This window comes from Orycteropus afer, unplaced genomic scaffold (assembly GCF_000298275.1).
Source record: "Orycteropus afer afer isolate SDZICR_OR568_19922 unplaced genomic scaffold, OryAfe1.0 scaffold00047, whole genome shotgun sequence".
Taxonomy (NCBI): domain Eukaryota; kingdom Metazoa; phylum Chordata; class Mammalia; order Tubulidentata; family Orycteropodidae; genus Orycteropus; species Orycteropus afer.
Window position 1 is genome coordinate 5,357,305 of NW_006921634.1, and position 25,901 is coordinate 5,383,205.

The window sequence follows — 25,901 nt, forward strand, 5'->3', positions numbered from 1 at the left end:
TCAAGCTGAATTTGGAAGAGGTTAAGAAACAAGGGATGTCATTGCTGATGTCAGAAGGATGTTGGATGAAAGCAAAGAAAACCAGAAAGATGTTTACTTGTGTTTTATTGACTATGCAAAAGCATTTGATTGTGTGTGTGAGTCATAACAAATTGTGGATAACACTGAGAAGAATGGGAACCCAGAACACTTAACTGTACTCATGAGGAACATGTACATAGACCAGGAGGCTGTTCAAACAGAACTAGGGGATACTGCATGGTTCAAACTCAGAATGGGAGTTCATCAGGGTTTAAACTTTTCACCACACTATTTGAATCTGTATGCTGAGCAAATAATCTGAGAAGCTGGACCATATGAAGAAAAACATGGCATCAGGATTTGAGGAAGACTCATTAACAAACTGCCATACCCAGATGACACAGCTTTGCTTGCTGAAAGTGAGGATGACTTGAGGCACTTACTGATGAGCATTAAAGACTATAGTCTTCAGTATGGATTACACCTCAATATAAAGAAAACAAAAATCCTCACAACTGGACCAATAAGCAGCATCATGAGAAATGGAGAAAAGACTGAAGTTGTCAAAGACTTAATATTACTTGGTTCTACAATAAATGCCAATGGAAGCAGCAGTCAAGACATCAGATGATGTATTGCATTGAGCAAGTCTGCTGCAAAAGACCTCTTTAAAGTGCTGAAGAGCAATGATGTCTCCTTAAATACTAAGGTGTGCCCAACCCATGCCATATTTTCAACCTCCTCATATGCATATGAGAGCTGGACAATGAATAAGGAAGACCAAAGAAGAGTTGATGCCTTTGAGTTGTAGTGTTGGCAAAGATACTGAAAGTACTATGAGTTAAAAGAACTAACAAACCTGTCCTGGAGTAAGTTCAGTCAGAATGCTCCTTGGAAGTAGAATGGCCAGACTTCGTCCCACCTACTTTGGTCATGTTGTCAGAAGGGACTATTCCCTGGAGAAGGATATCACGCTTGGTAAAGTGGAGGGTCAATGAAAAAGGGGAAGGTCCTCAACAAGGTGGATTGACACAGTGGCTGCAACAGTGGGCTCAGGTGTAGCAAGGATTGTGAGGCTGGCACAGGACCGGGCAGTGTTTCGTTCTATTGTACACAGGGTTGCTATGAGTTGGAGATGACTCAATGGCACCTAACAACAACCACATCCATGACACTTTTCAAAGAGTCTACTTCAGAAATCTGGGAAGAAAGCAATAAGGGAACATCAATTTCTTGTTTAAAATTACAATAAATCTGGGTGCTATGGGTTGAATTGTGTCCCTCAAAAATTTGTGTTGTAAATCCTAACCTCTATGCCTGTGGTTATAATCTCATTTGGGAATGGTTTGTCTTTGTTATGTTAATGAGGGAGGATTAGTGTAGGGTGTATCTTGAGTCTATGTCTTTTGAGATATAAAAGAGATTAAGCAAGCAAGGAAAGAAGCAGAAGTGGGAAGAGAGAGATGTCAAGCCACATCAAGATCACCTAGGACAGAAGCTCAGAAGAGAAAAGAACCTTCCTCCAGAGTCGACAGAGAGAGAAAATCTTCCCCTACAGCCACCATCCTGAATTTGGACATCTGGCCTCCTAAACAGTGAAAAATAAATTTCTGTTTGTTAAAGCCATCTACTTGTGGTACTTCACTTTTGAGAAACCACTTAAAATCCAGTTGCCATTATCAGAAAGTGAAAGTATAATACTACCTACCTCACAAGTGCCAAGAGCAACTAAATTATTGCAAATTAACAAAAGTTTTAAATACTATGATTGTAGATCAAGCATAGCATGTACTTCCCACCCTGGTAAGTTAAAAGTAAATCAAATCAAAGCAGGATATCAAAGCAAACAGTTTAACAGTTATTTGGACAAGACATCAAAAGTAAAATATTTTTAATATAAAATAATATACACTACATTTCTGATTCTTACCTATCCCTGAGTCTCACCTCTACAGGTTAGAGACAGAGGGAAGATGACTGTGGCATATAGTACTTGATGATAAACAACAACAACAAAACTTGACATTTATTGGTTCATATTTTAGATTATATCGAAACGTACCCAATAATATCGCTCCTACTCCAACGGGTCAGCTCTCAAGGTCTACTCCCCATGTGATAGCTACTAGTACCCTGCAGAGTTACGTAGTCAGTCCTCTGGGTTATGAACACCGACTTACAGACAACTCCTACTTGCCCTTTAATATTATGTAAATTTGCCCTCACTTTGAAATGAATGAACCGACCCTTCCTCAAAACAAATTATTCATTACCATCACCTTCACTTTCTATATGTGTAGCTTTCATATCATTGAAAAGCCTTTGAGCCTTTTCTTGAGCTAAAGTAAAGCTAAATAAGAACCATACACACCTGTTTCTACTTAACCAACAAACTCAACATGAAGACGCGTTTAGGAACGAATCCTGTTCATAACCCAGGGATTGCCTATAGTCATTTCTTGGAGGGCAGGTGTAAAAGACTTATGGCATCTGCCAAATAATACCTATTCTCTTTTTAATGCTTTAGGTGCACATAAAGACCTAGATAAAGCAATCCTAGACAGTATTCCACTTGTCTGTCAGTTTGTTGTAGTGTGGTGGCTTGCATGTTACTGTGATGCTGGAAGCTATGCCACCAGTATTTCAAATACCAGCAGGGCCACTCATGGTGGACAGGTTCCAGCAGAGCCTCCAGACTAAGACTAGGAAGAAGAACATGGCCAGATCCACTTCTGGGGGGGAAAAGAAAGTCACTAAAAACTTTACAGATAGCAGGGAAACATTGTCTAATACAGTGCCAGAAAATGAACCCCTCAGGTTCTAAGGCACTCAGAATACAACTGGGGAAGAGCTGCCTCCTTACTGTGGAATCTGCCTTAAAAAACAGATGGAGTAAAGCTTTCAGGATCTTCATTTGCTGATGTCACATGACTCAAAATGGGCAGAAACAGCTGTAAATATCCATTAATAATTAGAACATGGAATGTATAGAGTATGAATCTAAGAAAATTGGAAGTTGTCAAAAAATGAAAGAGAATGGATAAAGACCAACATCCTAGACATTAGTGAGCTGAAATAGACAGGTATTGGCCATTTTGAATTGGACGATCATATAATCTACTATGCTAGGAAGGACAAATTAAGAGAAATGATCTTGCATGTATCATCAAAAAGAATATTTTAAGATCTATCCTAAGTACAGTGCTTCAGTGGTAGGATAATATCTGTATGTCTATAAGGAAGACCAGTTAATTTGACTATTACTCAAATTTATGCACCAAAGATGAAAAGACTGAAATTTTTTTTAACAACTTCTGCAGTCCAAAATTGACCAAACATGCGACGAAAATGTATTGATAATTAATTGAATAATTGGAATGTGAAAGTTGGAAACAAGGAAGAAGCATAGGTAGTTGGAAAATATGGATTTGGTGATAGAGATGATGACAGAAATCACATGATAACATTTTACAAGATAAATTACTTATTTGTGATGTTCTGTTTACCTAGTGCTGTTCTGACAAGAATATACCACAAATGGGATGACTTAAACAAATAGGAGTTTATTCTTACAATTTGGAGGCTCTAAGTCCAAGTTCAAAGTGCCAAGCTCTAAGGGCTGGGTGAAAGTCCCTCAACCTTGGCCTTCAGCTCTGCCTCCAGCTCCCGGCCCACTGAAGCTAGAGGCTTTTCTTCACTCAGACAGCTGCTGGCTGCTGAGGCTGACAAACTCAAGGTTGACAAGTAAAAGGGCACCGTCCCGATGTTACCAAACCACATGACAGGCCATTAATTCAAGTCCATTGTAAGTCCCCAGGTCAGCAGAACATGGCAGGCTGCTGAACAATGACACAGCTACATGCAGGGTCCAAGTGTGCCATAAGCTAGAGACCATTCCCAAAGCTGCTTCTTATATATGGGAAGCAGACCACATTCCCTAAGGCAGCTACTCAGCTGCTTGTGGTAGATCCCACCATGGGGCTGATTGCCAGTCTCATCATGGGAATAACTACAACCGGCTGCCCAGACACTCAACCAGGCCCAGCCAAGTTGACACACAAACATAACCACCACACATGGCAAATATATTTTTTGAACAACATAGATGATGACTATATAATTGGAACTCACCAGATGGAATACACAGGAATCAAATCGACTACATCTGTGGAAAGAGACAATGGAAAAGCTCAATATCATCAGTGAGAACAAGGCTGGAGGCTGAGTATGGATCAGACCATCAATTGCTCATATGCAAATTTAAGTTGAAACTGAAGAAAATGAAAACAAGCCCACAAAAGCAAATATATGACCCAGAGTATATCCCACCTGAATTTAGAAACCATCTGAAAAATAAATTTGATGCATTGAGCATCAGTGACCAAAGACCAGACAAGCTGTGGGATGACATCAAGAACATCATATGTGAAGAAAGCAAAAGGTCATTAAAAAGACAGGAAAGGAAGAAAAGACCAAAAAAGATGTCAGAAGAGACTCTGAAACTTGCTCTTGAAAGGAGAGTAGCTAAAGCAAATGGAAGAAATGATGAAGTAAAAGATCTGAACAGATTTCAAAGGGTAGCTCAAGGAGACAAAGTAAAGTATTGTACTGAAATGTGCAAAAACCTGGAGATGGAAAATCAAAAGGGAAGAACACACTTAGCATTTCTCAAGGCAAAAGAACTGAGGAAAAAAATTCAGGCCTCAAATTGCAATATTGAAGGATTCTGTGAGCAAAATATTGAACGATACAGGAAACATCAAAAGAAGATGGAAGGAATATATAGAGTCACTGTACCAAAAAGAACTGGTTAATGTTCTGCCATTTCAGGAGGAAGCATATCATCAAGAACCAATGGTACTGAAGGAAGAAGTCCAACCTGCACTGAAGGAATTGACAAAAATATCCATTGAGATGTTTCAACAAATGGATGCAGTGCTAGAGGTACTCACTTGTTTATGCCAAGAAATTTGGAAGACAGCTACCTGCTCAACTGACTGGAAAAGATACATATTTATGGTCATTCCAAAGAAAGTTGATCCAAAAAAAATGCAAAAATTATAAAACAATACCAGTAAAATCACACACAAAATTTTGCTGAAGATAATGCAAAAAGAGTTGCAGCAGTACATTGACAGGGAACTGCTAGAAATTCAAGCCAGTTTGAGAATAGGACATGGAACAAGGGATATCATTGCTGATGTCAGATGGCTGAAAGCAAAGAGTACCAGAAAGATGTTTACTTATATTTTGTTTACCATGCAAAGGCATTCGACTGTGTGGATCATAACAAATTACGGATATCATTGCAAAGAATGCGAATTCCAGAACATTTAATTGTGCTTATAAGGAACCTTTACATAGATCAAGAAGCAGTAGTTTGAACAGAACAAGGGGATACTGCAGGGTTTAAAATCAGGAAAGGTGTGCATCAGGGTTGTATATTTTCACCATACTTATTCAATCTGTGTGCTGATCAAATAATCAGTGAAGTCAGATTATATGAAGAACAGTGTAGCATCAGGATTGGAGGAATACCCATTAACAACCTGTGATATGCATATGACACAACTTTGCTTGCTGAAAGTGAAGAAGATTTGAAGCACTTACTGATGAAGATCAAATACTACAGCCTACAGAATGGGTAAACATAAAGAACTTAAAGAAACATAAAGAAGATAAAGATAAAGAAAACAAAAATCCTCACAACTGGACCAATATCAATAATCTTGATAAATGGAGAAAAGATTGAAGTTGTCATGGATTTCATTTTACTTAGATCCACAATCAATGTCCATGGAAGCAGCAGTCAAACAAACAATTTATTGCATAAATCAAACAATTTATTGCATCGGGCAAATCTTCTGCAAAAGACCTCTTTGAAGTGTTTAAGAGCAAAGATGTCACTTAAAAGATTAAGGTGTGCCATGGTAATTTCAATAGCTTCATATGCACGTGAGAGCTGGACAGTGAATAAGGAAGACAGCAGAGGAATTGATGCATTAGAATTGTTGTGTTGGCAAAGAATATTGAAAGTAACATGGACAAACAAATCTGTCTTGGTGGAAATACAGCCAGAATGTTCTTTAGAAGTGAGAAAGGCCAGATTTCATCTTTCATACTTTGGTGCTTGGTAAAGTAGAGGGCCAACAAAAAAGGGGAAGACCCTCAATGAGATGGATTGACACCGTGGCTACAGTGATGGGCTCAAGCATAGCAAGGATTGTGAGGGTGGCGCAGGAGCGGGCAGTGTTTCGTTCTATTGGACACAGCGTCGCTATGAGACAGCACGTAATGACAACAAACAGTATCCCTAAGTAATTTTAAACATTACCAAAGTTTTATAAAAATAAAGATCTATTGAATCAAAGTGTATTGTTTTTGGGGCAGGGAGAAACAATTTTTAAAAAGCACAACAGGTGATTCTGGTGCAAGTTATCTAAGTACCAAATGGAATATTTCCCAGCCTGTTCAGGGGAAAGCCATTTTTCTGTCCCAGATTCTTAAAAGTTCTCGAACCTACTGTCAACCTCAGTAGACTCTTCTAACTGTGTGATAATTTATAACCAAAGAAGGAAAAAGAAAGAAACACTGCTGTCAAACAGCATTTGTTAAACTTTAATCATTTGGGAACTATTACGATGCATATTCTGATTCAGTAGCTCTAGGCTGAGTCCTAAATTCTAAATTTCTGACTAGAGTTGGTGCTGCTGTCTCCTCAGGCTATTGTTTAAAAGCAATGATCTTATGGTAAATCACTAAGAATCAGTTCTAGCAATTGTTTTTGCTAATACGTACCAGTGTTTAGCTTCTCTTCTAAGCATCCCAAACTTACTCTCAGGCACTTGAAGGTACTTGGCTCTGCCTGCAGCCAGTAGCAGATTATTTGTTAAGTACTCTCACATCTGTACATATCATTATTTAAATAACAGTTATTCTCCTGTGAAAAGGAAAAATCAAAGCCTTTTCTTTTCCTCAATGAAGTCTCCAAATGTCATTCTTACTTTCTAATAACTAACAGTAAAAACATGATGTACATTTTGTAGAATTTTAGTTAACCTTGATTCATAGTAACACCACTTTTCCTGGCCTAGAGACATAGCACTTGTGTATCCTGGCCTCCAAGTGAAGGCAGGCCCACTTTTCCACAAGCAGCTTCGTGTTTATGGGCTTTCTAACCAGAAGGCTGGCGGTTCAAACCCCAGCTACTTTTCAGAAGGAAGGTTGGGCAATCTACTTCTGTAGTGATACCTCCTCGGAAATCCAAGGAGGGGTTGCTATGAGTCGGGTCCCACTCCACGGCACATAACAACAACAACAGTGGCAAATTTGCAAAGCCGCCTTCAACTGCAAGGTACTGGGACAGCCACTTCAAGTTAATTTGCCTTTCCACTTAGCAATCTAGTGTTTTATATTTCTTTTGTGTTTATTTTGAAATTCTAACCTCACCTGAAAATACTCACTGTTTAAATCAGGGATTTTATCCAAACAAGTCTTTGGAACCCATATTAACTTAGCGATTTGAATCTGTTTTTATACCTATTTCCAAGTCAGCTAGGAAGTTCTGGATTAAAGTAATGCAGCTAGGTTCTTTCCTGAACCCTGGTCTCTAGATCTCCTACAAAATAGCATATACTTAAGGCTTAGTTAAAAAAAAAAAATTAATGCATCCTGGAAATTATGCCCCATACCACCTACACAACTATTTTTCTAGGCTTTGTAAATACTTGGATAAGAATTATTGAGTAAGAAAACAAATGTCCACAAAAAAGCATGTATGTAAATTTTCATAGCAGCATTATTCATAATACCCAAAAACTGGAAACAACTCAAATGTCTATCAACTGAAGACTAGAAAAACAAAATGTGGTATATTTATGCAATGAAATATTATTCAGCCATGAAAAGGAAATTACATACTGATACATGCTGTAACATGGGTAAACTTTGAAAGTACTGCTAAGTGAAAGCAGCCAGTCACAAAAGGCCATATATTGTATGATTCCATTTATATAAAATATACAGAATAAGGAAATCCATATAGACAAAACATAGATTAGTGTTGGAGGGGTTGAGGGGAAAATGAAGAGTGATTACTAATGGGTATGAAGTTCTTTGGGGGTTTGATGGAAATATACTGGAATTAGATAGTGATGATGGTTCCACAACTCTGAATACTCTGAAAACCACTGAACTGTACACTTTAGTTGGGTGAAATTTATGGTATGTGAATTATGTTTCAAAAGATCTATTATTAAACTATATATATAATTTTTGAAAAAATTATTTTTTGCAGAAATCTATAAAGTGTTTTCTATAGCTTTTTTAGCAGAGGAACTTTTTACTAAATTCTTCATCATTGTCTTTATCAATACAGGTCTGCTTCATTTCCTTTGAGTGAAAAATGGTTTTGTACTTTAAATGTTCTAAGTGGACTAAGAGTCAAAGTTCTGGATTTTTCTTTCCTAGTCTGAGCTGTATAATTTTTATGAGCTGTATAATTTTGGACCAATTCTGGCCCTCAATTTCCTCATCTATAAAAATGGGGATGGATTTGATGACCTAGGTCAGGCACACTTAATAAATATTAGTTTCTCTGTAAAACTGAGTGGAAGGGCCTTGATGATGTGGAAGGACTCCTCCAGTCCTCTCTTGTAGAGAGCAGGCAAGTATTGCTGGAGAAAATCACTCAACAGGTCATAATTACAAATTTCTAATGGGTACTCAACACTACCCAACAATACTGGGTTTCTTCAATTAGCTAACTGTCCGATTGTCTATAATTGCCATTTCAAACCTTCCGCACTCTCAAAAATCACTCCCATACCCCACCTCCACCCCTGTTTCTGCTGTCAGCCTATGATTTTGTCTTATATTCACAAAGAAAATAGAAGCCAACAGACAACCATTCTTATGTCTCCATACTGTAATGGATGACTATGCCTACATTCCATCTTCCTTCCTGTTGTGAGAAAGGAGCCAGTCTCTCTTTTACAATAGGCAATTCTTCCACCTTTGCTTTGGGGTCCATCCAACACCCTTTCTCAGGAACCTGACACCATTATTATCATCCCTTCTCACTCCTAACTGGATCCTTCCCAACAACTTTTAGTCTTCTATTTACAATATATAGACATTTTTGGTATTTCTAGTATGCCACAGATTGGCAGTAGTGGAACCACAATTTATAATTCACTTCATTGACAAGCTTTGGAATGAGATGATTCTTGGTTAATATCTTTTGTAATTTTGGAAAGATTTACATTAATTAAAATTTTATGCATTCGTATTTTATTCATACTTTTATATTGTACTCTTTCAAATTTACATATACTGTGGCTATGTTTGTGTGATGATTTGCATACTCTTTGTCTCTATCACTAGGCTGTAAGCTCACTAAAGACAGGTTTTGAGTCTATATCCCCAGCTGAACACATAATAAGAGCTTAATAAATATTTGTTGAACAAATGAATGAAGGAATGGAATTCTATAAAATAATAGATCCAGCACAAGATTAAATATTAGTTCATTTAAAATCAGGCTAGTTTATAGATGTTAAATATTTTTAAGTGTATTATATATCATGATATCAAAAAATGGGCATTGAAAATTTTTAATTTTTTATTTAGGCCATGGAAGCAGGACTCTCAGAGGTTAAAAGTGAGTTACGATCACGTGATGATCTCTTGAGAATTATAGAAATGGAACGACTACAGTTGCACAGAGAATTATTAAAAATGGGGGAGTTTCAGAATGCTCAAGATAACCAAAAAAGGTATATTCTTTATATTGGAGAGTCTGAAAGAAATGATTAAAAATGATGTTTGAATGTTTTTTAGAGTTTATATCTGAAACTAGCATAAAAATCCTATTTTATATTTATGTGCTCTTAGTGGGTAATTTTAGATATTAAAAATAAATTAACGGTTAATTATTTTATCTTAAAAATTAATATTTTTATTAACCTAGAAAATTACATCAGGTTCTGATTTATGGATATTTATGTGTTGTAATAAGTCAGAAATTCTCTGGAGCCTGTTATTCTTCAGGCCATCAGAAAAACAATATTTTTTTATTAAACGGCATTTATTATGTTTGGAAAATAAGGCTTATTCCGTATTTTTAAAGGCTTTTCTTTGATTACTTAAAAATCTGACATTAACTTTTTCCTCTATAAACATTACATTTATTTTGGCCTCCAAACTCACTACCTTGTCACTTCTATTAAGGATTCATTATTAGGGTAGATTTTTTTTTCCTTTTTTAAAATCACACACATATTATTTATTCGATAACCACAAAGGAAATGGAACTGCTGAGGACAATTAAATGTTTATGCTTGTGAACAGACAGCTTGGCTGCTTTAACAGTTCATTGATGATCTAATTGTCATTAGAAGTGGAATTTTTCTCAGAATCAGAAGGCTAATGCCAAACCAATGATAGGATTTTAAAAATTGAACAGTCAAATGGTGAGGATTATTTTACTGGAAGATGATCATAATGTCTTAAAGGCAATACTTATTCCTTCAAAGTTGTGAAACTGCTAAGCATTTCTTTGAGTTCTACACTTAACAAAAAATGGCAAATTAAGATCCCCAAAAATAACCTATTGTGTGCCTCATCAAAGATGGTTGAGTGTCTATGAACCAGTCAGCATCACTGAATGTTTTGTATACAAGCTGTAGGTCATCAGCATCAATCATTAGTAAATCTATTGGATATTTATTATGTGTAAGACACTGTTTCAGTGTGGTAAGTTGGTGTGAAATGTCTTTATACAAAGAAAAAACCCATTCAACTGTGTCTTGCTCTGGTGTTGTCAAGAGCATTGTAAGTACTTTCTGTACCACTATCTCACAAGGCTAATGCTGAATTCAAAACTGGCCAGATTTCCCTCAATACATGATTCTTCTAAAATCTTAGATTTATTCACATTTTTTTTATCAATAAAATATTTTTGTTATGGGACTTTCAGTAAGATGGAAGAATAGGCAGACAAGCAACACAGACCCTCTTCAACAAAGAAAAGAAAAAACAGAGATACAAAGGAGCCCTGAGCTTTGAAAAGAACTATGCAGAAGTGTTTTTCCAACTAGTGGAAAAACCTGAATGAAAACAGTGAGTACAGAGACAGTCGGAGCTGCAGACTGCCAGCTACTCTAATGGGACCAACAGGCTAAATATTTCCAAGTGGTACTGGGACCTCAGAATTGACCTAAAGATCAACCCTGGTCACCAAGGGCTGCAGGGACAACTGCGCTGGTGGCCTATGACTAGGAAGGGAAACAGCAAGGTGGGAGACAACCTGAGCTGTTGACGTTCCGCTGTCCGGAGGGCGGGGCCATTTTGATTGTTTACATGTGGCAGCCATTTTGGATATTCAAAGTTACCATGGGCGTAGCCATTTTCAATGTTTACAAGCGGTGGTCATTTTGGATATTTAAAGTGACTGAGGGCACAGCCATTTTGAATCTTTACAAGTGGCAACCATGTTGGATTTTAAAGTAATAGCATTCTCATTCAGATTCCAGGAACCTAAGAATAGGCTCTGTTTGCCAAGGTCAGCAGGGACATATGAGAGGCTAACAACAGGAAAGGAGGCAAGTGGTGAGTGTATAAGTGCTGTCAACTAGCGAATAGAGGAGCACAGCACAGTACCCTACTTATGTAGATAACATACAAACAAAACAAAGAAAATGAAAATCGTGGACAAGTCACTCCAAAATGCAATCACCAATTAAATGTAAACACAAAAACATCAAAATGCCTCGGAGAGTACAGAGCATCACAGTCCACACAATGAAGCAAGATACAGAAGGAGAAACAAGGGACCAGGATACAGACCCAAAACACATCCCTGAGGAAGATGCAGCATTGGAACTCCCTGATAAGGAATTCAAAAGAATTATATTTAGGTGTCTTCAACAAATTGAGAGACAGACAAGGAAAACACAGAGAAAACCCTAGAACAATTTTGAAAGACAATACAAGAACAAAATGACAAAATAAATGAAAAATTAGAAATGATACAAAATCTACACACAGAAATCCAGAAGATTAATACTAAAGTTTCAGAAATAGATAAGACATTGAATGGGAAAGGAGCAGAATTGAGTCAATGGAAGACAGAATTAGGTAGATTGAAGGTAAATACCTGAACACTTCTTTGGAAAGGGATAAATCAGAAAAAAGATCAAAACAAAATGAAGAAAGCCTACGGTTCATGTGGGATACCATCAAAAGGAATAATCTACATGTAATTTGAATTCCAGAATAGGAAGAGAAAAATAAAACCATAGAGAAAATTGCCGAAGGTTTATTGGAAGAGAATTTTACTGGTATGATGAAAGATGAGAATATATCTATTCAGGAAATCAAATGAACCCCAAACAGGGTAGACCACAAAAGAAAATCACCCAGACATATCATCATCAAACTTACCAAAACCAAAGACAAAGAAAGAATCATGAGAGCAGCATGGGAAAAACGAGAAGTTACCTACAAGGGGCAACCAATAAGACTAAGCTCGGATTTCTCAGCAGAAACCATGCAGACGAGGAGACGATGGGATGGTATATATAAAACCCTGAAAGAGAAAAATTTCTAACCAAGAATTATGTACCCAGCAAAACTGTCCCTCAAATATGATGGTGAAACTAGGACATTTCCAGATAAGCAGAAATTAAGAAAATTGGTTAAAACCAGACCAACCTTACAAGAAATGCTAAAGGGAGCCATTTGGACAGAGAAGCAACAACAGCCAACAACAGCTGACCATTAACATACATGATGATATAACCCAGAAACCAACCCAGCTATGAAAGTATCCAAAGTAAATAAGCCTACAAGATTGTAAACAGGGAACCAGAGACATCAATTGACAAATGAGAACAACTACAAACCAAAAAGTGGGAAAAAACTGTGTTGTTACAGAACTTCTAGATGGTAGGGAAGTCAAGACAACTACAAGATAGAATGGACTGTTCTAAACTTGGGAGAAAAACTATAAATCACAGGGTAAACTCAAAGAAAAATGATAAACCTTCACATCAAAAAAGAGGACCAGCATAAATATTCAGCAAATACTAAAACAATAGCAATGAAGGAAGTGATAGCACGATTCATAAACAAAATGAGCTCAGCATAGAAAGTTATATTGAACAAAGAAATCGACACCACAAGAAAGCACATAACAAAAATGACAGCAACAAATTCATATTTGCCGATAATTGCATATCTGGCAAGGGACTTACCTCAAGATTTATAGCAGAAGAGTGGATGACCAAACTATGGTACATACACATAATGGAATGCTATGCAGCACTAAAGAATAATGTAGAGACTGCAAAACACCACATAATATAGATGAACTTGGACATTATGCTGAGACATAAGTCAATCACAGAAGGACAAATATAGTATTAGTTCGTTGTTGTGGAGTGTCAAGGAAAGGTTTATATATGGAGAGAAACTTTCTCTATTGGTTGCCAGGGGTGGAAGGGGAGGGGAGGGAACACTGAAAAAGAAATGCATTGAGCCATGTCACTTTAGTTTTGTGTATTTCACTGTACATAAATTATATTTCAATAAAATGCATTTTAAAATATATATTTTTGTTATACCTGATTGCCATTTTTCACTTAATTTTGTATTTATTTTAGCCTCCAAAGTACATCATTCTCATTTGAAGGGCATCCTTTGGTTCTAATATTCTGAAATTTGATGAAAACTTAGGTATTTACTTTTCAAAGCTTCCATTATACTTTAGATTTGGGGCATAGTATTCTCAGGATTTGTCTTTCCCACTCAAAGTTTCTAATCCTACTAGTTTATTCTCATGTGAATGATCTACCTGCTTTATTGTTTTGGTTTCTTTTCCATGAGCCATTTCTTCTTTACAGTTAAGATGAAGCAGCCCAGACTACTAAGTCTAGATGCTCCATAGTTTTATAGAAATAGTAATAATTTTTTATTAGTTTTCAGAATCTTTCTCTATAATGCTAAGATTTTTCTTTTTTGTTGTAGAAGTATCCTGGGCTAATAAGAGAATTATTAAAAATAATTCTAACTCCCCTTTCCTACATGACAATTGATCATTCCTTTTTATATTTATGTTAGCATTTTATATTGTCATGATTGAGTGGGTTTCTTCTTTGTACTCATCCACACAGAAGCTTGAAATTTTTCCATTCATTCATCACACTTTGTAAGACTACTATTAGATTTTTACCATTCAGTTCAGCATTCCACTGTCTTCAGTTGCTTAGGAAGAATTTAAAAATAGGAAATTTAATTTTTTCCACTTCTTCCAAAGTAAAACCAGAAAAACAAAACTTACTGCCATCAAGGCGACTCTGACTCATAGTGACCCCCATTGAGTTTCTAAAGCTGTAAATCTTTACTGAAGCAGACCACCTCATCTTTCCTCCGCAGAGCAGATGGTAGTTTCAAACTGCTGACCTGGTTAGCAGCCAAATCCCTTAACCACTACACCACCAGAGCTCAGCTAATAAAAATATGACTGATCTTGAAATGTTGTTATAGAACAATACAGGATAAAATAGAATTGCTCGCAATATATTTATTATGTGCCTTCGAGTCAGACCTGACTCATAGCAACCTCTCCTTGGGTTTCCGAGGCAGTGTCACTATGGAAGTAGATGGCCCCACCTTCCTTCCAAGGAGTGGCTGGTGGGTTTGAACCGCCAGCCTTCTGGTTAGCAGTCAAGTGCCTTAGGCGCTATGCTACCTAAGTGAAAAACAAAAACTTTTCAAAATAATATGTACAGTGTATCCTGATTGTATGGGAAACGTGCATTTATTTGTTCACAAAAATACATAGAGGAAAAGACAACTAATATAGACAAAAATGTCAATGATGGTTTTTCTAGATTATAAGATTATAGCAGTATTTTATATTTTTCTTTGTTTTCTACAGTTAACATATATATCTGATAAATGGAAAAAAGCTATCTAGTCTAGATCCATGTAACTCAGACATACCACTACTTTTCAAAGATCTTTTATCTTCAATCTTTAAATTTGTTATTTCTCCATCACTGCTTTGTTGATGTTGTTAGGTGCTGTCAAGTAGGCCCCGACTCACAGAGACCCTATGTACAACAGAACAAAATACTGCTCAGTCCTGTGCTAGCCTCACAATGCTTGCAATACTTGAGCCCATCATTGCAGCCACTGTGTCAATCCATCTCATTGAGGGCTTTCCCCTTTTTCACTGACCCTCCCCTTTACCAAGCATGATATCCTTCTCCAAGGAATGGTCCCTTCTGACAATATTATCAAAGTAGGTGAGATGAAGTCTGACCATTCTCGCTTCCAAGGAGCATTCTGGCTACTCTTCTTCCAGGACATATTTGTTCATTCTTCTAGCAGTCCATGGTACATTCAGTGTTCTTCACCAACACCACAACTCAAAGGCATCAACTCTTCTTCAGTCTTCCTTATTCATTGTCCAGTTTTCACACACATGTGAGGCAATTGGAGACACCATGGATTGGGTTAGGCACAGCTAGGTCTTCAAAGAGACATCTTTGCTCTTCAGCAGTTTGTAGACGTCTTTGCAACAGATTTGCCCAGTGTGATATGTCATCTGATTTCTTGAGTGCTGTTTCCACTGGTGTTGATTGTAGAACCAAGTAATATGAAATGTTTTATAATGTCAATCTTTTCTCCATTTATTGTGAGGCTGCTTATTGGTCCAGTTGTGAAGGTTTTTGTTTTCTTTATGTTGAGGTGTAATCCATTCTGCAGACTGTAGTCTTTAATCTTCATCAGTAAGTGCTTCAAGTCATCTTCACTTTCAGCAAGAAAGGTTGTGTCATCTGCATGTCACAGGTTGTTAATGAGTCTTCCTCCAATCCTGATGCTATGCTCTTCTTCATGTGGTCCAGCTTCTTGGATTATTTGCTCAGCATACAGATTGAATAAGTATGGTGAAAGGATACAACCCTTCCTGATTTTAAACTATGCTGTATTATTCTGTTGAAAGAGAATAATACTTATTCTGTTGAAACAACAGCCTCCTGGTTTATGTACAGGTTCCTCATGAGCACAATTAAGTGTTCTGGAATTTGCATTCTTCTCAATGTTATCCATATTTTGTTATGATCCACACAGTCTAAGCTTTTACATAGTGAATAAAACACAATTAAACATCTTTCTGGTATTCTTTGCTTTCAGCCAAGATCCATCTGACATCAGCAATGATATCCCTTGTTCGACATCCTCTTCTGAATACAGCTTGCATTTCTGGAAGTTCCCAGTCAATATACTGCTGCAACCATTTTTTAATTATCTTCAACAGAATTTTACTTGAGTGTGATATTAATGATAGTGTTCAGTAATTTCCACATTCTGTTGGATCTCCTTTCTTTGGAATAGGTACAAATATGGATGCTTTCCAGTCAGTTGGCCAGGTGGCTGTCTTTCAAATTTCTTGGCATAGATGATTAAGTGCTGCTAGTGCAGCATCGTTGTTGAAACATCTCAGTGGGAATTCTTCCAATTCCTGGAGCCTTGCGTTTCACCAATTCCTGCAGTGCAGCTTTGACTTCTTCCTTCAATACCATTGGTTCTTGGTCATATGCCATCTACTGAAATACATGAACATTGACCAATTCCTTTTGGTACAGTGACTCTGTGTATTCCTTCTATTTTCTTTTGATGTTTCCTGCATCATTCAATATTTGGCCTATAGAATCTTTCAATACTACAACTTGAGGCTTGAATTTTTTCTTCAGTTCTTTCAGCATGAGAAATGCCAAGCATGTTCTTCCCTTTTGATTTTCTAACCCCAGGTCTTTGCACATTTCTTTACAATAATTGGCTTTGACTTCTCAAGCTGCTCTTTGAATCTTCTGTTCAGCTCTTTTATCTTGTCATTTCTTCCATTTTCTCTAGCTACTCTCCATTCAAGGGTAAGTTTCAGAGTCTCTTCTGATGTCCATTTTGGTCTTTTTTCCTTTCCTGTCTTTTTAATGACATTTTGCTTTCTTCATGTATGATGATGTTCTTGATGTCATCCCACAGTTCATCTGGTTTTCGGTCATTGGTGTTCATTATGCCAAATTTGTTCTTCAGATGGTCTCTAAATTCAAATGGAATATAACCAAGGTCATATTTTGGCTTTCATGGACTTGTTTTAATTGTCTTCAGCTTCAACTTGAACTTGCATATGAGCAATTGATGGTCTGTTGCACAGTCAGCTCCTGGCCTCATTTTGGCTGAAGATACTGAGCTTCTCCATCACCTCTTTCCACAAATGTAGTCGATCTGATTCCTGTGTATTCCATCTGGTAAGGTCCATATGTATAGCTACCATTTATGTGTTGAAAAAAGGTACTTTTTCAACAATAATGAATAAGTCATTGGTCTTGCAAAATTCTGTCATGTGATCTCCAACATCATTTCTATCATCAAGGCCATATTTTCCAACCACCAGTCATTCATCTTTGTCTCCAACTTTCGCATTCCAATCACTAGTAATAATCAATGACTGGTGATTATTACAATAATTGCAAACAGGCAATTACTTACATGTTTGGTCAATTTCAGACTGCAGAAGTTAGTAAAAATCTTCAATTTCTTCATCTTTAGCTTTGGTGGTTGATGCGTAATAGTAGTATTAACTGGTCTTCCTTGTAGGCATATGGATGTTATCCTATCACTGATGCATTGTATTTCAGGATAGGTCTTGAAACATTTTTTGTGATGATGAATACCAGGCCATTCCTCTTCAAATTGTCATTCCTGGCATAGTAGATCATATGGTTGTCTGATTCAAAATGGCCAAAACCAGTCTATTTCAGCTTACTAATGCCTAGGATATTGATTTTTATGTGTTCAGTTTCAATTTTGAAAACTTTCAATTTTCCTTGATTTGTACTCCATGTTCCAATTGTTAATGGATGTTTGCAGTTATTTCTTCCCCTTTTGAGCTTGCAGCTGTTTCTTCTGTCAGTTTGTTGTACTGTGGTGGCTCACATGTTGCTGTGAGGCTGGAGGCTATGCCACCAGTAATTCAAATACCAGCAGGGTCACCCCTGGTGGACAGGTTTCAGTGGAGCTTCCAGACAAAGACTTGGCTGAAGGAGGGGGCCATACACTTCTCAAAGAATTGGCTGGTGAAAACATTGTTTTACTGGAAAACTTTATGAACAGTCCTGAAATATTGTCTGATATAGTGCTGGAAGATGAGCGCCTCAGGTCGGAAGGCACTCAAAATATGACTGAAGAAGAGCTGCCTCCTCATTGCTTAGCTTTTGTTTTGTTTTTGTGTGGGGTTTAAGCTTTTGATGTGTGAAACTTTTTCAAAAGTTCTTTGGAGTCTAAAATTGTGCTTACTGCAAACTAATGGATTAACCATTCCTCAAAACACTGGACTCAACTAGATGAATTAAGCCTGATATCACTAGAAAACATGCTGCTTTTTCTGCCTGTTTATCTTTAATTTTGTGTTTTAATGATTTTTATTTTACCAGCTCATCTAATTTGGAGGTAAACATTACTTGGTTATAGTTCTCCAAACTTCCTATGGAAATTTTATACTAATTTCTGCTTTTCCCCTCTAGTAGCCATAAACCAAAAACCAAACCCATTGCCAGTGAGTTAATTTCATAGTGACTCTATAGGATGGAGTAGAACTGCCTCTATACCTTCTTAGGCTGTAAATCTTTAAGGAAGCAGACTAATGCATCTTTATGGGTTTAAACCTCTGACCTGTTGGTTAGTAGCCAGGTTCTTTCATGACTGTACCCTCAGTTCCATCTTATAAATTGAGCAGCCAAAGGATATACTTGAGCCCTCGATGGTTAGACATCAGATTTAGTCATTTTTTGATCACTTTTATGGAGTACTTGTTCCCCTCGGACTTCTTCCATTGCAGTTTCTTTTCACTATGCAGAAGCAAGGTTGATGTGTTTCCTTTTTTTAATGGGTCCCCTAGCTAATTTATTAGACAAAACAGTCTTTTCTGCTTATCCAAAAATCTTATCTACATATGCAATCTCTGTGAAGTAAAATCTCTGCTCGCTTTTAATGTACAACTGAAATTCCATATTAATTGCCACATTTTAAAATCTTTTTTCGTAAAACCATTTTCACACACTTAAAAATGTAAATACTAATGGGATCTGAGTATATTAGAACTTACAATTTCTGTAACTAGAAATGTTTCCAACAAACTAATGACAAAACTCTGCAACCAATAAGGAATTAAATTTACAATAGAATCATAACATTTATAAAATTAAGCTTAATTTTTATTCCTTATTTTATTTCAATCTGTAGACTTGAATCATCTTATTCACCTTGTACTAAAGAACCAGAAAGGAAAAAGAAAGAAGTGTTTTCTGTGAATCCAGATCAAACAAATCATGAAAAGGAATTGAACAAGGTACAGAAAATAATGAGCTCCATTCTTCCAGGTAGAACTGAAGTCTGTGAATAACAAGGGGCAAAAAAATTTCTTCTCTCACTCCCTTCTTTTCCTCCTATATTTTCTCTTAAGATAATAACCTATCAGGCTATTAATCCCAACATTCTTCTGTGTGATACTATAAAAAACACAAACCGTATGGCATCACACTGCCACTAGATATTAACCCCTCAGATTTGGAGGGCCCATGGCTCCATAAGAAGTGGCTTATAGAAAGGAGGTTGAAAGCAGAGACTTCGGTGCTCAGCCACATATTTGGTGCATAAGCTTGTGGACGTTGTCTATGCAAACTGCTTAGGATCCTCATTTCCAGGATGGAGATAATTAGTACCTACCTCACATGGTTGTGATGAGGATTAAAGGAGCTCTGGTAGCATAGTGCCTAAGGCTCTTGACTGCTAACCAGAAGGCTGGCAGTTCAAACCCACCAGTCACTCCTTGGAAGGAAGGTTGGGCAATCTACTTCCATAGTGATACTGCCTCGGAAACCCAAGGAGGGGTCGCTATGAGTCAGGTCCGATTCGACAGCACGTAACAACAACGCGTAAATAGTACTTTTACTGCATGCTAGGTACTGTTCAAAGGGTTTAAGCAATCCTAATTAATTTATTCCTCACAACCATCTTATGAGTAAGAGATTAGTATTAGCCCCTTTTACATTTAAGATAACTAAGGCACAAAGATATTAAGTAACTTGCCCCAGCATTATACCGCTAAGTGAATAAGGCCAGATTTGAATCCAGAAAGTCTGGCTCCAGAGTCCACACTCTTGTCCTAAGTTAAAATCAGTGAGGTAATGCATATGAACAGCTTAAAACAGGGCCTAGCTCAGAGCAAGCACCTAATCAGTGCTGACTGCTATGTTTGTTAGTTATACCCACATTTTTCATTAACCATCTAACATGTGTAAGCACTCTGCCAGAAGTTTAGGCTACAAGGAGTAAGACCTGATCAGTGTCCTTGAACAGTCTATGGTTCTTTATTCTCATATCAAAAAATAATAATAAAAATACATATATATTCTCTTCTCCAGTAAAATCCAGTAATGGCTTTTTTTCTATGAGTTTATCCTAGATTGTAGTGACTTCTCTGGCCTTTGGATTTGAAGATCAGAATATTCAATGCTATAAAATCTAAACAATTGCTAAAATTAAAAAAAAAACTGGGCATGGCTTTGACTTATGATCTGGTACCTAGCAGAGTGTCTGGTTCACAGGAAGTGAAAATATTAAGGCTAGATCTTGTCATAATTGTATAGGCTCATAAATTGAATTTTTGTTTATATAAATTCAACAAGCATTTATACTGTGCATCAATAGTAGGACTATAGCTATTCTGCTGATTTCTGTAGGAGATACAGTGATGTGAAATACAGATCCTGTCTCTCCAAGAGTAAGTGCCAAGGAACTATTAGAGGTTATGTATAGAAAGGTGTTATGAGTTAATGATTATTTTCTTTATAGTTTGAATACTTTATGTCAAAAAAAACATGAAATGGATTTTACTGATATTTAAAAATATAATTTTAAAAAACTGTTCTCTCCTGGTGTCCCAAATAAATGCATTATGATAGAGTATTTATTTAAATGACCTAAGTATAGTTAACATGGTTCTAAATCTCATAGAAATAGATATAGGGTAATATAGCCTTGAGTAATATAAAGAATCTACTATTTTGAACAGTTTTGCTATGGAAGGAGATCTGTGAGGCACAAATCTCTTTATTGGCTCTTTAAGACCACTAGATTGTACAATATTGTGCAGAAAAGGTAGCATATGAATTGTATATAAATAGCTGTAGCTTCCAAGAAGTGTTTGTGGGAGAGCATTTTCATTCTCTTGTAATAAAACCAAAAAGAGCCATGTATTATGGGTCTTGCAAGTGTTTTATTTCCATTCTCTTTTTTCCAGTATAAAGCTATTTTCAGTAATTCATTTTGTGATAAAATAGGCATTTTTAATGAAGCCAAAAGTGATTTGGAGCTCTGGTAAATTAATCTCATTTAGAAAGAAGCTTTGCAATATAATATGTTGCTTTAATATTGAAATGTTGTAAAAAAAATAATAAAAATTTACTCCTTCATAACAATATGTTTATTTTTTCAGACTTTAAAAGTTCCATTTTAAGAGGAACATGTTAAACTACACCACTGTCAGGGACCTACTAGAGGTTAAGTGTAGAAAAGGTGTTAGGAATTAATGATTATTTTCCTTACATTTTGAACACTGTTCTTTTTTCTCCTTGTCTGACTTTCTTTTTTTTTTTTTCTCATTTTGATGAAAATGTGCACTGCAGAACACACACACACATTCAACAGTTTCTCTGTGTACAATTAAATAACCTTGGTTATACTCTCCACATATTTTGAATACTTTCATATCATATAATCCCATGAATTCAGACTGAGACAAACTTTACCCAGCAAATAACCCCATTGCTTCATCAAATAAATTATAAAGAAAAAAAAACTGGAGATGGAATGGATAGATTAAAGGAGATTTATAATATTGTCCTCAGGGTTAGATTATTTGGCTCCCGTCTACTAGTCTCCTCCTTTGCTCTCAGGATATGAATAATTTAGGCCAGTCACTTTCCTTACCTGGGAATATTTTCTTTTCTTCATCTGTAAAATTCTGGGATTTGACCATGTGATCTTTAAGGTCAAGTCTAACTCTGAAATTCTAAAACGTTTAGCAATAGGAATAGATTTAGATGAAAGGATGGTGGCCTAAAGCCTTACGATGGAACACGTTTGCCTTCCAGACATGTGCACATTCACGTTATGTCATCCCACACTAGGCATCACCCCAGAACCCAGCTTTTTTTTCAAGAGTGAACAATCTTCTAGGGCTTGGCCCATAAGAAGTAGCATAGCACAGTAGGTAAGGTCATAGGTTTTGGAATCAAACTGCCTTTCACCTACAACATGTCTGTAAAACATATTTGCCTTAAATGTCTAATCTGCAAAATAGAGCAATAATGGTCCTGATCTCATAGAGCTGTTGTGGGAATTAAATGAAATGATGCTTGGAAAGGACATAAACACACATGCATCGACGTTAAAGATATGAGTCAGTCTCAATGTGTGGACCATATTCAGATCCTGTTTCAAATAAACAAACTCAAAAAACATTTATTACATTTTGGAGCTAATTTTAAAAGGAGCTTTGGTGGTACAGTGTCTAAGGCATCTGACTGTTAACCAGAAAGTTGGCAGTTGAAACCCACCAGCCGCTCTGCAGAAGGAAGATGGGCAGTCTCCTTCCACAAAGATTTATGCCTGGGAAACCCAATGGGGGTCACTATGAGTCAGAATCAACTCTATGGCAGTTGATTTTTTGGTTTGGGGCTAATTTTAAATGTGAATATGGACTGAATATGATATTATGGAGTTATTGTTAAATATTTTAAGATATGGTGAGATATTCAGACTATGTTGGGTTCGCATTTTTTAAGAGTCATTTTCTTAAAAAGATATACACTGAAAGGTGTAGAGATGAAATGGGGAAAAAATCAATTTAATAAATAAGTGCTCTGAGGCAAATTCATAGAATTCTCCTTGTGGATGGCCTCTACATAGCTCTCTGGCCTTATTTCTCATAACGCTTTCAAGTCCCAGCCACATCAAACTCCTAGTTCCCTGAGTGTGCCCTGCTCTTTCTCACTGCATCCTTGCCTGAGCCCTTCTCCATCATCATCTCCTCACTGACTTCATTTGTCCTTCGATAGTCAGTTCTGATGACCCTTAGGGAAATCTATCCTGACATCCCCTTCACTATATACCCTTAGGTCAGTGATTGTGTACTTTATATCTGAATCTCAAGAATTAGGAGCAGTGAATGTTGGAGAGAGCACTTGGAGGTGGTTGTTGTAGTTCAAGAAAGATGATGAGAGGCTGAACTAAAACAGTGATTATAGGAATAAAGAGCAAAGGCCAGATTTAAGAGAGATTGAAATAGAACAGTCAGAATTTGCTGCCTGGTTGGATTTGTGAGGATGAGGGTGGGGAGGAGTCCAAGATGATCCAGAAGTTTCTAAATGCAAGACTTAGCCAGGATTAAGAGTATAAGAGATTTAAAAAAAAAAAAAAAAAAAAAGTATAAGAGACTACACAGGCTTAAGCAGGAGAGGAGGTAATGCATTTTTGTGGTTACATTAAGTCTGAAGCTTATTATAACATGATTCTGAAAAGCATACTTAGTATTTAATCATACACTACAGCATAATTTAATCAAAAAGCACTGAATTCAAGGCTAAGAGTCCTAGATTCTAGTCCCAGCTCTGTTGATTATTAGCTTTATAACTTAAGCAAGTCACTTAACTTCTCTAAGCCAAATATTTCCTCATAAAAAGTGTTTGATAATACTTTCTCCACATTCTAGTTAAGGTAAGTATTTAAAAAAAAAAAAAAAAAAAAAGTCAAAATGGCCAGTCAAAGCTTTAAGCTGCTCTATAAGTAAAAGGTTTACTAATATTTCCTGGAATGTATCTGCTGCAGATAAGAAGCCAGTTCTATCAGGAGGAAGAGTACCAAAGCTCTGAGCAGGAAAGAATGAGGAATGAAATCTCTGACCTAACAGCAGCGCTTCATCAGAAGGAAATCACTATAGCAACTATCATGAAGAAAGCTGCCCTTCTGGAAAAACAGTTAAAAATGGAGTTAGAAATAAAAGAAAAAATGCTAGCAAAACAACAGGTATGCAAGCAGGCAGGATAGCCCCTGTCTGGACAAGTCTCTTGCTCAGTGCCAATAGTAGTCTTGATTATTGATTAATAAAGGTATTGCTTTTCTTGGCATTCTTTCTAAGACTAGCATCACAGAAATGCTTTGTGCATCACATATAATTTTTGTGACATAAAAAAAAAAAAGAGTGCTGATAGCATAAGATAATTTAATTAAATCTCTTTCTAACATTTTCCTATAGTCAACATTCTTATCACTTCACATAGTATGACTACTCACAGATTTCTTCCTGATTTGTTTTCTGTAGCTTTTTTCCATTAACATTTTTTATCTTTAAAATCTGTATTCCACCTTTTCTTAGACACTTCCCACTGCCCCATCTCACATACTTATTTTAGGATTTTTAAAAATGAATGTTGACACATAAAAATCAGTTCATATTTACTCAGCATTCACTCAGTACACAGCATGGTACATGAGGAAAACCAATAATTGTAACACTCTGCTGCTAAAATAGTGCAACTTCCAAATCCATCATTCAACCGTCCTTCCTGCCTTCTTTCCTCCTTCCCTTGCTCTTTTCCTCTTCCCTCCCTTGCTGCTCTCCTCTTCATCATTCTTCCTTCCCTTCCCTTCCTTTTCTACTTCCTCCCTCCCTTCCATCATTCTATCTTTAAATTCCCTCAGTTCCTTACTCATCATCAAATTGAAAGCATACGGTGTATCTACTTTTGTCCCTAAAATGTGGAGGTTTTCAGAGCTTAGTTCAATAACTTGGAGCTCTGGTGGCACTGCTAACCAGAAGGTCAGTGGTTCAAATCCATCAGCTGCTCCATAGGAGAAAAATGAGGCAGTTTGCTTCCGTCAAGATTTACAGTCTTGGAAACTCCATAGGGCAGTTCTACTCTGTCCTGTTGGGTCACTGTGAGTTGGAATCTACTCAATGGCATGGGTTGGGTTTGGCTTATTCAATAACTTTCTAGACATATAAGGGTCACATCATAAATAGCACAGCTATTTAAATCCTAATCATTAGAAAAATGGAAAAGATTCAGCTTTTGCATTAATTCCTACAATATGCAGGAAAACATCACAGACAGTGTTTAGTTATCTAGTGCTGCTATAATAGATATGCCACAAGTACATGGCTTTAACAAAAAAATTTATGTTCTCACATTTTGGGAAGCTACAAGTCTGAAATCAGGGCACTAGCTCTAGGGGAATGCCTTCTGTTTTTGTGGGCTCTGGGGGAAGGTCCTTGTCTCTTCTCAGCTTCTTTTCCTTGGCTCCTTGGTGACCTTCATGTGGCATGATATCTGTCTTCCCCCATCTCTGCATTTTTGCAGCTTGCTTTCTCTGCTTTTTTTATGAATCAAAAGAGATTAATTTAAGATGCTTCCTCCATTAATACTTCCTCATTAACATAACAAAGAAAATTTATTCTCAAATGGGATTATAACCACAGGTACAGAGTTTGGATTTCACAACATGTATAGTCCAATCTGTAACAGACAGGATGGTAGCATTGGATGTATCTACATAAGGAAGACTGGTTTACATCAGGTGTTAACAATGATCTGGGTGGTTGGAATATGAATGATTTTTATTTGCATCTTTACACTATTTTATAGGCTTTTGTCAGTGAGCATATATTATACAATTTAGGAAAGTAAATCTTCTTGAGGGAAGTTATATATATATATGTGTGTGTGAGTGTGTGTGTGTGTGTGTGTGTG

General features: G+C 36.7%; 1 protein-coding gene across 1 annotated transcript in view; it reads left to right on the plus strand.

The window, feature by feature from the left end:
* Positions 1–25,901, plus strand: part of DEUP1 (deuterosome assembly protein 1) — a 128,165-nt gene that overhangs the window by 57,276 nt on the left and 44,988 nt on the right. Inside the window, exons 7-9 of the mRNA XM_042780569.1 lie at positions 9,652–9,797; positions 19,333–19,438; positions 23,980–24,177. Coding sequence (XP_042636503.1) covers positions 9,652–9,797; positions 19,333–19,438; positions 23,980–24,177 — 450 coding nt within the window. The remainder of the gene's footprint in view (positions 1–9,651; positions 9,798–19,332; positions 19,439–23,979; positions 24,178–25,901) is intronic.